Consider the following 15,048-nt stretch of genomic DNA (forward strand, 5'->3'; position numbering starts at 1 on the left):
TTTTATGTAACTTCAGATTTTTATTTCCCATATTCCCAACTAAATCCAAAACATCCCCTAACTGCAATTTAGCCTCAAATAATTATGAAACTTGATTTAAAAACTGACAATTTTTATATTGAGTTTTAAATTTATATAATTATGCCATTTGAAAACACTGATACTTCCCTTATTTTTCACTTGTTTGTTTTTAATATAAGAATCCCCAGTATAATGTTTAAGATGATAAACAGCATTCATTTTCTTATTCTTTAATGGAATGCCTTGAAATTATAATGGTGAATAGCAATTTTAAAATGAACGTTTACACCATCAAAATCATACCTAACATTGATCTCCTAATGTAAAATGCTATTTCTGTTACTCAGTAAAACAAAATTAGAAAAACATGTGGAAATGATATAAGGAGATCAAGGAGGGATGTCTTCATTTTTCAAGGCTGACATGGTTCTTTTAAATGGTACATTCCTTGGTCCATTTAAGCAAAACTTAGATTAATTTCTGGAAAGTTTAGTATGTATCAATCAACTAGTTACATACGATACATACAAACTCAGCTATTTGACCATATATGCCAATAAAACAAGATTTTCTGATTATCTCATTGCAGGATTTCTCTTTCACATTACCAGTATCACTTAAAGGGCCGACTACGTTAAAGCACCTAAAATACAAAAAAAGAGAAAATACCTCATTTTAAAGACGTAATTTAATTTGAAAACTAACTACAACCATCTCTAGAAACTTATAAAAGAAGCAAACAATTCTAGTGGAAGTTCAAAATGTCAATGTGATGGAAGCAATTAGATTTCTCTTTATGGACATAAATATTTAAACCATATTATACCACTATTACAAAAAGCATCTAACCTAAATCTATAATCCTTCATGAATATGAACAAATTCAACTCAAACTATTAGCATTATCAGTTATAATCCAATTTTAATTTTCCTTCGTACTTATTTCTAAAAGGAATTCTCTCTTTCCAGGCAAAATGTCAGTTACATCAGTAGACAAGGAAGACATCCCAGGAAATCCTTTACTTTTGGTTTCTCATGTCAGACCAATGGAACTAGGTAGGTATGGTATGGTGGGCCAAATATATAGTGAAACTGATCCAATTTCAAATTGGAAAGTAAGATTGGTTTCAAATCTGAGAAAATGGATGAGTTTTCCTGGTAGAAACACTTAAGATTAATTTATGTTTCCCTCTTTTTTACCAACCTATAAAAAAAAAAAATCATTTCTAAAACAAATGATTTCCTTAACAAAATGTAAATTGCCTGGAAATATTAGCCTTCAAACCTCCAATCTTTATTATTTAAATATAGTAAGGCATCTGATGGCCAAAATTACACATAGTAAGTGCTTAATATTAATGAGCATATGACTTCAGCATTTCTGGGGTCTAAGAAGAACAGAATTTTATATTTGAAAGTAAATAATATCAAATCCATAATGAAGTCAAGGATGATTTTATTCACCCAAAAAGTCAACATAAATCTCTTTCTTGCTTCTAAATTCTTACTGAAAGTTAATCCAAGTATGGAAAAATACTGAAAAGCATCTTAAAGAAAAGAAATTAAATACACCACAAAATAAAAACAACTCCCTACCTCAAGTAAATACTATAGTGTTTTTTAATGAGTAATGTTATGGATGCTGAGGTCCAAACTACCTTTTTATTAAACATGAAATCTGAGAAAAACAAGATAATGGGTTGTTAAATAACCAATATAATGTCAAGTAATGCCATTACCATAAAACGAGTTGCAGAACTGTACCAGAGATGTAATACAAAGTTATTAAAATATTTATAACTAAGTGGAGACATTCTGCCTAATGCATTATGAAATTTCTGGCACATTTCCTTGCATTAAAAGAATATAATATTTCACTTTGGCATTTGGTCTTTAATCAATGGGACATCTTTTATTTTCACAAAGAGTAGGAAGCACCAGTTATTAATGTGCCTCTTCCAAGCCCTTCATTCATGAATAGTCTTGGTTCTCAACCCTGAACTGCACACTAGAATCACAATCCAGGGATGAGGGGTGAGGGCAGTGGTTTATAAAAGCTCCCTAGGAGATTCTGATATGCAGCAAGTGGAAACCATTAGATAAAGAAAAAGCATGGGAAGGAGATAAATTGCTCACACCTATCATGAAAAAGTTGTCTTCAACAAGCTGTTTTCTTATGTAATTATATTTATTGCTTTTGACAAATAAATATTACAAAATTATATATTCGACTTTCACTATATACTAACATACATCCCACATACTAAAGGAGTGGAATGGAAGAGAAAGAAACGATAGAGAAGAAAGTTGATCGAAATGTAACTAATTAAAAACACAGCTTTATTAAAGCCAGTCACTGTCACGGTAAGGAACAGATTCAGGTTCTGTGCTTCCATTTCCCAACTAGTTTAAGAGAAAAGCTAAGCTACGATTTACATTTCATCTCCTACAGAGAAAATTACTTCCTTTACTAATGTTGCATCCGATTATTTATCTTAGCTGACGTGTGTAACCCATATATCTGTTTCCCTCCCCACCCGGTACAGGTAACTCTCCACCAATAATGGAACCCCCTAATAATCCAACTTTCATTCCAGCTGTAGCAAATGAAGGAGGAAAACACTGGACTGTGCCAGAAGTCAGGGCTCTGATAGGCATCTGGTCTGATAAAGGCATACAACAACAACTAGAGGGAACAGTGAGAAATAAGAGGATATTTGAACAAATTGCTGCCGAGCTTCAGAAACTCGGAATAGAGAGAGACTGGAAGCAGTGCAGAACAAAGTACAAAAACTTAAAACATGAATACAAGATTGTAAGAATGGCTCAAGACCTAGGCATGACTAAGAGTATGAAATTTTTTACTGAGTTGGATGCTATTCTGGGACACAGTAAAACAGAAAACTCACAAGAACAGGAATCCCACGATGGAAAGGAAGCCACAGGATGTGCCAATGTAAAAATGGAAGACGATCAGACAGGTAGGAAGGCAAAGAAAAGTAATCTTAACATCATGCTACCATATAAAAAAATGTCAATACATGAATACAGTTTAAGTTAAATAGGTTTCATTAAATGCTATTCAACAAGCTAATTGCTCAATTTATCATGAAACAGATTTCACATATATTTGATCAGAACACAGAAAATAGTACAGAGTTACACAGAAGGAGGAAAGAAATTTGAATTTCTAGAAGTTTAAAAAGACCAATTTTAATAAAGCAAAAATGCAATTCCAGATGGCAGAAGTTAAAGCAAATTTTCATACCAGTTGTGGTAAAATCATGAGTAAACAGAAAAGGGGCATTGAAAAACTTAGAAAAATACAAAACCTGTGAGAATGTAAGTGTGAGTTGTCCTGGGACACATCATAAAGTTCTTCAAAACGAGTTTAACCCAGAGGATTGAGATGCAATATACACAAAGACATGACAGACAGCATGAAATAAACTGTATGAGTTCTAGGCCAGGAGTCAGGAAATCCAAGTTCTAACTCAGTCTCTGTGGAACTTTGAACTCACAAGTCTCTCCTCTAGACCTGACTATGTAAAAGGGCAGACTGGACAAGACATTCTTAAAGACCTCTACCAAACATAATGTTTCTAGATCTTAACATCATTAAATGATGCAGTTCTAATTCTTAAGAGTATGAGTGTGTGTCTAGGGGAAAGAGAGGGAAATGATAGAGAGTTAGGATTGGGAAATGGTGGTGAGAAGTCCTAAAATGTTTCACTGGTGGACAAGAAAAGAAACTGGTCTGCTGGAGAACTATACATCTCCCCCATTAAAATTAAAATGTAAAATAACTGGTGATCAAGTAGCCCAACAGCAGTGGCCTGATTATGTTCCTACAGTAATTGCTGGAGGTGCAGCTGAAGATGACTGTCAGTTTTATGTCAGAAGACCTAGTAACACCAGATATTTATAGTGACCTAAGACTAAAAAATATGTTTAAGGATGGGGAATCTAAGCTACAGAAAAGTGAACAACCACAGTTTTTAGTATCAGGTTCACTCTAAAAGGGAAAATAATATATCAGAACTTAAAACACAAATCTGAAAGTGAATAAAAAACAAACCACCATATATCCCACTATGTTCATACAGTCATTACTGGAGATGCAGCTGAAGACGACTCGGTCAGTAATATGTCAGAAGACCTAAGAGAGACAGATACGAGACAAAGCCCTGGCACAGGTAAAACAGTATTCGTTTTTGGTTCTTTTTTGGTCTGTGACAAAATACATAAGATGTTATTATAAGATGCTGCTACAGACTGAACTGTGTCACCCCCAAATTCGTATGTTGAAGCCCTAACCCCCGCTGTTATTACATTTGGAGATGGGGCCGTTGGGAGATAATTAGGTTTAGATGAGGTCATAAGGGTGAGGCCTTCATGATGAGTTTTATGGGGACATGTGTATGCATATGGCTGATTCGCTTTGTTGTGCCACAGAAACTAACACAGTATTGTGAAGTAATTATACTCCAATAAAGATCTATTTAAAAAAAAGAACATATACGAGAATGTTATAACATTATGAAGTACTGTTGGATAATACATTTCCAAAATACAGAAATGGAAGGTGGAAATTATTAATGACAGTAAAGTTCCCTAAGGCTGTTGTTCTCAAAGTGTAGCGGCATCAGCATCATCTGGGAACTTATTCAAAACGCAAATTCTTGGGCCCCATCCAGAATCAGAAACTCTGAAGGTGAGGCCCAGCAATCTGTTAAGTACTTCAGGTGATTCTGATATATGTCAAATTTGAGAACCACTGCCCTGTGGTATAGGGTAGTAAGGGGATGAAGAGTGTGTGTTTCCTATCGGATGGTTTGCCTTTTACACAAACCAAAATTGGGGGAAGAGGAAGCCTAGCCATCACAGACCTTGTATGTAGTCTTTCAGTCGAAAGCTTCATAGAGCCTTGGGAAGTATAAAGACCAATGCTGATTAAAAAATCAGGGGCCCCACGGTCTTGGCAAACTTCAGATAAAAAGCTTGATGGGAGAAAGGATAGCTGCCAGAACACTGACAGGTATAAATGGAGAGAAATTAAGGAGACTAACTAGACAGGAATGTGTAGCTGACTAGAGTGAGACAACAAAAGTAAACAAAGCTCTGTGCTCCTAAGGATTCTAAAGATATCACTGCAATGGCCCTTGTCATTAGGAGTTAAAATCAGATTACTACTTATAGTGTTTAATAAGGCAGAAGGATTTCCATGAAAAAAGTTAAAAACGTTAGCATTCAGATGTAAGCTTGTTAGTCCTCTGGAAAACTCACTTAAGTACAACACCTCAAGGTAATTTTTTATATATAAAAGGAAAATATTAAGTCAGATGTAAACTGATAGGTTTTAAAAAGTTGTTTGGTATGTTTACATGTTAGTATGGAATATATTTAGAAAATATGAAACAGGATGTTTACAGTCATTCTAGAAATAATACTATTTTAAATTTTCAGGTGAAAATAAAAGCAAAGGTATAAACCCACATGGATCTCAGCAGCTACATATGAAAACAATTTAAATAGGCAAGAATTTTAGGCACACCTGCAATATATACCACTCGATGCACAAGTTGCCAGTCCACTATTTGGAAGATTGTTCTGTTGAGGTTAAAGACATGGATATTTATGTTTAGAAAAAAAGTTCACATCAATAGGTAGAGGTCACCTCATTTTTTTAATACATTTTACTAATAAATATTATTATCGGAGTTGCCATTGCTCCATATTGTTAACGTTGACACTTGGTCATAAAACCGATCTCCCAAAAGTAACACTTTCCTACCTTAAAAGTATACTATAAGCTTCTTTCGTATTTCAAATAAAAATGCAGCTAGAGCTGTGGACCCCTGAATTCTGGATAAGTAATTAGTTCCCAACTTAGAACTCCTGGAGATTTTGGTTTAGTGTGTGTTGTAGAGTGGATTCAGGCACCTGTATTTTTAGAGAAGATCATCAAGCACAGCCAGGTTGTCGTGGTTTTAGAGAATAATACCAGCAAACGGCTGAAGACAGTAATACATAAAATCCAATTTGATTCCACTTGGGGTAGAAAAATCAGCTACTTCCAGCAAATTATCACTTTAAAAATGTATGACCAACGAAATATGAAGAAGTTAATCAATCACCGGGAAGAATCATAGAACTCTTAGGCTATGCCTAAGTAAAAAGAAATGGCCCATGAAAACGGAATAACTACTTCTTTGGATCTAAAATAAATTTATTTTTCTCCTGGTCTGAGCATAGGCAATAGAGGAGAAAAGGAATCAGAAAGCTACCGCGGGAGAAAGGACTGGTTGTCTGAAGGGAAATTTGTGTTTGACAATCTTATCAGCTAGCTACCTGTCTCTTCTGAATATGGAGAAATTAAATTGCCTTAATGAATCTCCGTATCAGTTGCTATTTAAATGAGGTAGAATACCTCAATACCTTGGCATTCTGGCCAAAGTCACTGCTTTCTAGTATAGGACAGTCACAGGTAGATCAACTCAGAGGGGTAGAGACCGGCACATATATCCTATTAGAGGCCACTCTTATCGTCAGCCTAAAATTCACATGTGAAAGACTACATGGTTCTTTTAAGAATAATCTTAAAACTATTTTCCTTTTGGCTGTAGTAAAATGTATTTCCAAAATTAAAATAGTCACTAGCTTGGCAATTTCACAAAAATTAGCAATGTGATGGCCAGCAGAGGGCATTAAAGTATCTATTGATAGTACCTCAGAAGGCATGCCAAGCATTTTGTTTTCTCCAATTCATTTATTTCTTTTAACAGACTGAAGAATAGTCTAGTTTTCTTTAAAATGGAATATTTAAACACTTCTGTATATTTTGTATACAATTTGGATAAACTTAGCAGTAAAATTATTATATACTCTAATGTACTTTATTCATATGAAACAGTGTTAAGAACTTTTAAAAAATTATAAGCATGTAAAAAAAGCTAAGACGTAGGTAAGCTGATAAATTTAAACACAGGCAACTTGTTAATTAAAAAGGTGTCATTTTTCTAATTCTTACTGTTTATACTTTAATAAACTTTTAAAAAGCTGTGACAAAATAAAGCTTATGTCTGGTCTTTGCCCCTAGTTCCTAGCACAGAGTTTCAAAAACCTTTGGAATTTCCAGTGGTAGACGTGTTTTGGGTTTTTTTGTTGTTTTTGTTTTAAATTCTAATGAGGTGATCCAGGGTGGGTTTCTAGGTAGCGTCAGGATGGTCACCAGAAAAACCACCCTTGTGATAAGAGTTGGAATTTTGGCCCAGCCTGACCTCCAGGAGGTAGGTCATGCCATAAATCAATCATGTGGATGAAAACTCTGACTCAGGTGAGCTTCTTGGATGAACACATTGATATGCTGAAGGGTGACACATCCTGCTTCCTGGACCGGCTCAGTCTTGCCCTACATGCCTCTTGATTTGCCTGTTCCTGAGTTCTTTTACGATAAAACTGTAATCCTAAGTATAGCACTTTCCTAAGTTCAAGAGTCGTTCTAGCAAATTTATCGAACCTGAGGAGGTCATGGCACCCCCTGAATTTATAGCCAGGCAGCCAGAAGTGTGGCCGGCATGTGAAGTAAAGGCAGTCTTGTGGAAGATATGAGTCCTTAAAACTGCAGAGTCTGATGCTAATTCTGGGCAGTTAGTGTCAGAATTGAATTGCCGTACACACAGTTGGGGTGGACATAACAGAAACTAAATGCTCCTCTTTCCTTAAAAGATACTAAATTTAGGGATTCCTCCCTCCCCCCCCACATTGACATTTTACTGTCTAGAACTAATTACTCAAAATTTCTCCATAATACCTAATCTTTGTAAATGTTATGTCCTGGAATAGAACATGTGCCTCAGCCTAGGAACTGACAGTTTTAGTCACTTAAGTAAAATGTTCACTGAAGTATAAATTCATGTTTTGCTGAAATGAGATTTGAGCTCAAAGTTTACCGTGGACTTGGGATCTCCAAAAGTACCCACTGGGGCAAGGGTAGGGGAAGGGTTTGGGCATGGAAGGAGGTGGTAGGTGTAGTTATAAAAGGGCAACCTTTTGATGAAACTGTTGAGTATCTTGACCTTGATAGTAAAGACACAAACCTACAAAGGTGATAAAATTATTATAGAAGTTAATACACACTGCAAGTGCACATGCACACATTCACAAATGAGTGCAAATAAGATCTGGGAAATCAGAATATAGTGGCAGATTGTACCAGTCAGTATCCTTGAAGTAACAGAATATTACGGTTTATAAAATCTCCACGTACCCATTGCTGCATATGCTTACTGCCCTCTTAACTACATTTTTGCCTCGCAGATCTACTAATACAAACCTTTGTCTAATTTTACAATAATCATTGCAAGCAACTAGACACCTAATCATAGTAATATAGATTTTCTTTTTAAATGTCCCAGTGTATAGGAAAGTACAGCTGGGATAAAAGAAGACTGTCACAGCATTGCTGTACTTCAACATAGCAATCCAACATACCCATATGAGGAGCCGTCCCCAAATTACAAACATCTGACTTGTAAACATCCTAAACACATACTGGTCCACTAGAATAAATCCCTGTTATATTTACCGGGCTAAGCATTTTAAGTTCCTTAAAATATTTATCACTTATCTGCTGTTAACATCTGAATGTGAAAACTGCTAAAACCACTTAAAATCTTAAGAGTCTTTCATTCCTTTATATGTATTGCAATAAGGATCATTCTCAGTTAAAAGGAGGATCAAATGAAAAAAGAGATGTAAGAGCACTCTGGCAGGCATTAAAATGTAACAATGAAAGACGTTACCAAATTGGATCACAAAGCACTTTCATACTCCCAAACAGAGCATACTGCCTCGAGACTTTTAAGGCAGCATACTTCCAACATTTTGGTGTTGGTGGTAAATTCTATAAGGGCATCTCAAAGTTTGGTTACAGATGGCAAATGTTCCTGGCTTTGAGGTTACAGTTTTGATGCTGGGATCCAGTCTTACTACTTTTTCAGCACAATCTTCAATTGCAAAAGTAGATTGGGGTTCTGTGAACAACGAATTTAAATTGCTACTGTTTGTTTTCTGACAGAGGAAGACACTGTAAGTACTGCCTCAGAAGAGGTGGGTGGCCCCACAGCACTGCACAGTATCACTGGGTCAGGTACAGCATATACATTGTTGAATTTTAAATGTTCTTTTGATACTGAAAATCGAATATATACCAGTTTAAATAGTTACAGGGAAGATCTCTATTATGTATTATCCCAAATGCCTGAGTTGGTAGAGAATATGGTAGGGAGTAAAGAAAATGTCTATTCGCACTTCTTTTTTTAAGTTAATTAATTAATTAATTAAATTTTTGGCTGCGTTGGGTCTTCGTTGCTGCGCACGGGCTTTCTCTAGTTGCGGCGAGCCGGGGCTACTCTCCGTTGTGCTGCGCAGGCTTCTCATCGCGGTGGCTTCTCTTGTTGCAGAGCACGGGCTCTAGGTGCGCAGCCTTCAGTAGTTGTGTCTCGTGGGCTCTAGAACACAGGCTCAGTAGTTGTGGCGCACGGGCTTAGTTGCTCCGCGGCACCTTGGATCTTCCCAGACCAGGGCTTGAACCCGTGTCCCCTGCAGGCGGATTCTTAACCACTGCCCCACCAGGGAAGTCCCTATTCCCACTTCTTACTAAAAAAATCTGTAAATACAGAGACTCTCCATATTCATAAATATCCAATGAAGAATACCTACTGATGAAAAGCAGCTAATATTCTCACTAATATTGGGGATTAGTCTGCCTTATAATTTAAAAAATATTTTGTTTGCATATGAATATATGAAAAAAGATGATCCTTATACTGAAATTCTCAGTGCTTTACATCAATCCAGGTTGTTTTAAATGAATGATATTCAAATACAGGATGTATCTAAAAGTTTGAATAATTGTAACTCATGTCAATTCATAGGTAATCATATTCCTTTAGAAGATGCTAAAAGTCATTTACAGATTATAACAGTGAGCAACACAGAGGCTGGAAAACACTGGTGTGACAATGAGGTCAGAGCACTTATAAACATATGGTCTGACGAAAAAATTAAGCAAATGCTTGAAGGGGCCACAAGAAACAAAGAAATATTTGAGGAAATTGCCAGAAGACTAATGCAGTTTGGAATAGACAGAGACTGGAAACAATGTCGTACCAAATACAAAAATTTAAAATATGAATACAGAGTTTTACAAAAGAAAACTGGCAACCCTCAAGGAAAAATGAGATTTTATGAAGAAGTTGATGGCCTCCTAAGACAACCATCTCTCAGAACTGCCAAATGGAAACATGGTAACCTTGGAAGTGACCCTTTCAAAATGAAAATACTATAAACTTTCCTCTTTGCATTTAACTTAGCAAGATATTCTTCAGTAGTAAATTCCTAACACTATTTTATGTTCAAATGACCCCCTAAATTATTATAAATCACATACCTAATATAAGTCAAGAATTTCAATGTCTTTTCAAATCTTGTACCAAAATATTCCTAATTCTTAAACTCATTCTTCATCTGTCCAACTGCTTAAATGTTCTAACTTTAGTGGATTTGAATGCTTGAAGACTAATGTATTTTAGACGATGTCATATAATGATTCTTCTCCTATGTTCTCATTTAAGAATTATTTGAAAGTCATACCCAAAACCCAAGAACTTTGAGAATCAAGAGAAGAGCACATGAAGACGGTAAGAGTCTGAGAAATGCCAACTTTTTCCACACTGAGAAAAACTTCTGTAGCTTTTTCCTAATCAGAGATGTTTATTCCTGTCCTTGACAAATTAGACTATATTGTTTGAGTTGTGTGAGAGCAAAAAATGCTGAAAAATGATTTCTTTCATAGCTTATTAAGAGTGAAAGTAAGAAAGTAAACAGAAACTTTCCCAGATCAGAAATTTCTGCACAGCTATGCATTTATCATGAGCCTTTAAATTACACTTTTCAGTGATTGCTATTAGAAGACTAGGATGTAAAAGGAAAACCCCCCACAAACTAGTAAGTTCTGAATTTTGGTTTTCTCCAAAGGTAGCCAGCAATGGTTGTGACATTTTAGTATTGATAATTCTACAAATAAGCCAAACGCAGAAGCCAGCTAATTATGGAGCTGTAATTCCAAACTGACCCATTATAAGTATCAGAAAAGGTAACATAATATAGTATAGCACAGAGAAGAAAAACGGAGAATATAAGAAAAAGCACTGGTCTGAGACTCAGAAAACCTGAGTTCTAGTCTCCCTTTACCTGAAAAATTCAACACGGAGCAAATGACTGCATCTCTCTGGATCTCTAAGATGATCCAACTTTAGCATATAGATTTATAATTTATTGAATTGTTTTGAGTTCACATAAATAGTTAAAGAGCTCAGTTTTTACAAAGTGAAGACATCTATGGAACTACTACTCAAGTCAAGATATAAAACATTACCAGCACCCTAGAGGCCCCCCGTCATCATTAATCATCCTCTTAGCCCCCATAACAGTTATCAATATTCTGACTTCCATCACCACAGATTAGTTTTAGAATCATACAGTATGTTTTTTCTTTAGTATGTATTTTTTAATGTCAAGCTTCTTTTACACAACATTGTTTGTGACATTCATCCATGATTTTACTTGTAGCAGGAGTTTGTTCTTTTTTATTGCCGTAGAATTTTCCATTATAGGAACATACATCCCACTACCTTCTTTATCCAATGTTTCCGAATTGGGGCTACTATGAATAATGCTGCTATAAAAATTCTTGTGCATGTCTCCCAATAAACATATGTATGCATCTCTGTGGAGTATACACCCGAGAGTGGGATGCAGGGTCACTGGGTATGCATATATCCAGGCACTGTTCTAAGCACTTTATATATTAACGCATTTAATCCCTACTACAACCCTATGAGGTATAGGTGTTATCATCATCCCCAATTTACAGAGGAGGAAATGGAGGCATAAAGAAGTCTGTGCTGTTGCTCCATTGCCTCTCTGTGAGGGGCAGGGACCACATCAGCCCTGTGTAGTACAGTATTCCTAGTGCCTTGCATACACACAGGAAGAGCTCAGCAAATATTTTTTGAATAAAGTATTAGAGAATAGCAGGAATCCACTGCCCCCCAGCCCTGCCAACAATGCTTATACCTCAAGTGAGCTGAAGATTTTATTCTCCATTTTTTGACATAAATTACAAATCAGACGAGTTGCCCCATGTTTGCCTTCTCTTAATGCCCTTTAATGGATATGCTATTGAAAAGGGAAACTGCTAAGGATTAACCACACAAAAGTATCATTCCCAATACACTGAATTTGTGTACTGGACCTTTAAAATACATAAGTCTAGCCCAACAGGTAAGAAACCAGACTCAGAAATTAAGGAGACTTGACCAAGATCAAACTGTTACTAGCAAACTTGGGACTAGATTTCAAGTCTTATGTTAAAGAGGCTGTTCCTAATACTCACCAGAATGACAAAGCAGTAGTACTTTAAGACCCTTTTGGGGATAAGTCACTTTTCCAACTAAGGGACTGTAAAACACTATAGGAATGTAACATGTTTGGTCATTATTTCTAAGAGATAAAAATCAAAAAAGGTAACTCCAGCCTTAATATGCAACTCACAGCAAGTTCTCTTTTAATCTACTCCTGTGTTCTCCAACAAACTAAATGAAGATAACTGGGAACTAATTCCCCAGGTTGGTCTGAGTTCATCTATCTCGCAAGTGCCTTTCTACTGATACGTTATATACTCTGTTTGCAGAACCAGCGGCAGTATCTCTTAAGAAAACTGCTCCTGAGATCACTGCAAATCAGTTTCCTCAAAGAAGAACAGAACCAAAAGATTGTACAGAATGTTTTTGCAGTCAGGAGACCCCCTACGTGACCCAACTTCATCAGGTAAATGTCATAAATTTTTAGAAAAAGTATGAAAATGTTTATCAGTTGTAGGGTTCAATTCCTAACCCAGGGAAATGATAATTCACTGAAAGGCATTTTCATCTCCTAACTAACCAAGGAAAGGCTAGCCAGTTGATTCATGGGATAAATCTATGAAATTTTAGTAATTCCTTTTATGGAACCTTCAAATATGTCCATGTCATTCTAGTCTCCATAAAATGTGACTGTGGTTTAAAGATTTCTGATCTGTCAGGGGGTGTGTGATTTGTCCAGAATTGTGCAAACCACTGAACTAATATTTTTAGGGCTGAAAAAGCACTTGGTGATTATATGAATCTGGCATGAACAAGCATGCACACACAGTTTTACAGCTGAAGAGGACAACTAGTTAGTTTAACATTGAAAAGTCCCCCTGACAGGGGCTTCCCTGGTGGCGCAGTGGTTGAGAGTCCGCCTGCGGTTGCAGGGAACACGGGTTCGTGCCCCGGGCCGGGAAGATCCCACATGCCGCGGAGAGGCTGGGCCTGCGCCTCTGGAGCCTGTGCTCCGCAACGGGAGAGGCCACAACAGTGAGAGGCCCGCGTACCGCAGCAAAAAAAAAAAAAAAAAAAAAAAGAAAAGTCCCCCTGACAGAAAGTAGAGCTATGGTATAAATCTGCAAATAGCCAGACTACTAAAAAGAAGTACTTCTGGACGAACCCATCTGAATTAAGCATCCAGTACATGACTGTCTAGTAATTGATACTCCATTTGTTTTTATATATAAAATACATAACATTACAACTTTCAGGTGTTCTGTTATCCCTGACACTAAATGTCTATGCCTAAGACAAAAACAGAACCAAATACAATGCAAAAGTGATAGAAATTTCACCTTCTAGATTCCATGTCTTAGGAAGAAAACGTGTAAGGGATAAATCCCTTCATCAAAAATGGGGGGAAAAAATCAATTGAATCTTGTTGCTGTTGTTTTAAAACTAGCCATTGAGTGGAGGAGGGTGAGGAGGTAGATAGAGCCTTCTGCAACAAACCACCACTTGCCAGTGTACACTGTATATAACTAACTCTATATTAAACTATAACAACCTATCTAGGCTTCTAATTTTGACATTCCTTGATTCAATGCCATATAAAAAACATTTTTAGTTAGTTTATTTTATTGAAGTATAGTTGATTTACAATGTTGGGTTAACTTCTGCTGTACAGCAAAGTGATTCAGTTATACATATACATCCATTCTTTTTCATATTCTTTTCCATTATTGGTACCACAGGATATGGAATATAGCTCCCTGTGCTATACAGTAAGACCTTGTTGTTTAACCATTCCATTAAAAACATTATTTCTTAACCTTCGACCCCTACTTACGAGCTTAGAGAAGCAGAAGATTTTATCTTCTAGGCATAAAGAAGTTTCATATTCTTAGAATCAGAATCAGTTTCCCTGAGGACTTTTGCTAATTTAAAATTTTGAATTGGATAGGATTATGGGCAAGAACCAGCCCTCTCAATGAACCTTAATGATTCTATGCCTACACAAGGAAAATTTAAATAGTTTTCCATTAAACATCTTTCTCCCCCAGAAGCTACTGTTTTTTTTGCCACTGTTATTGAAAATATCACAAGGTCAATTTTCAATACTACAGTTTAACAAATACTTGCTCCATCAAATAAGCAGCCTGATAGAATCCATTTAATTTTCTCTACCATCATGTAGTAATCACATTTTTATTGCCCTTACCTTGTATTATCTAATCTCATAATTCTTTCACTTAAAAGTCACTGCAGAAAAGTGCATGTAGTTAGGAATGAAGTTATTCATTAAAAAAAAAAAAATCACCCCCCTCTTCTTTACACACACATTTAAAGAGGAGATTTTGGGATGAACTTTCTGAGTTACTTTAGCTAAAAAATAAATAGTTAAAAAAAAAATTCAAGGTCAGTTCATTTCTTTCTCACAGACCACCAGGCAATTCTAAAGATCCCTTGTTTTTTATACCTCTTCCCATGACAGATTATCCACAATAACTTCTCCGAAGAATGTTATAAACTAATGTTGCTCTGGACTACCATAAGAATAGCTTTTAGTTTTTCCTTGGATTATATATAATCCTCTCAATAATGTAAATGTATT

At 36.0% G+C, this 15,048-nt stretch overlaps 2 protein-coding genes across 3 annotated transcripts in view; one reads left to right on the forward strand and one right to left on the reverse strand.

Annotated features, from left to right (window-relative positions):
- The window catches only part of PPAT (phosphoribosyl pyrophosphate amidotransferase), a 36,892-nt gene that overhangs the window by 20,015 nt on the left and 1,829 nt on the right, over window positions 1-15,048 (reverse strand). The gene's annotated exons all lie outside the window — the stretch shown is intronic.
- PAICS (phosphoribosylaminoimidazole carboxylase and phosphoribosylaminoimidazolesuccinocarboxamide synthase) overlaps window positions 1-15,048 on the forward strand; it is a 54,228-nt gene that overhangs the window by 4,462 nt on the left and 34,718 nt on the right. The window contains exons 2-5 of the mRNA XM_079919168.1: window positions 991-1,077; window positions 2,568-3,071; window positions 10,659-10,724; window positions 12,779-12,915. Of these exons, the coding sequence (XP_079775294.1) occupies window positions 991-1,077; window positions 2,568-3,071; window positions 10,659-10,724; window positions 12,779-12,915 (794 nt within the window). The remainder of the gene's footprint in view (window positions 1-990; window positions 1,078-2,567; window positions 3,072-10,658; window positions 10,725-12,778; window positions 12,916-15,048) is intronic.

The sequence above is a fragment of the Stenella coeruleoalba genome (genome assembly GCF_951394435.1).
Source record: "Stenella coeruleoalba genome assembly, chromosome: 4".
Taxonomy (NCBI): domain Eukaryota; kingdom Metazoa; phylum Chordata; class Mammalia; order Artiodactyla; family Delphinidae; genus Stenella; species Stenella coeruleoalba.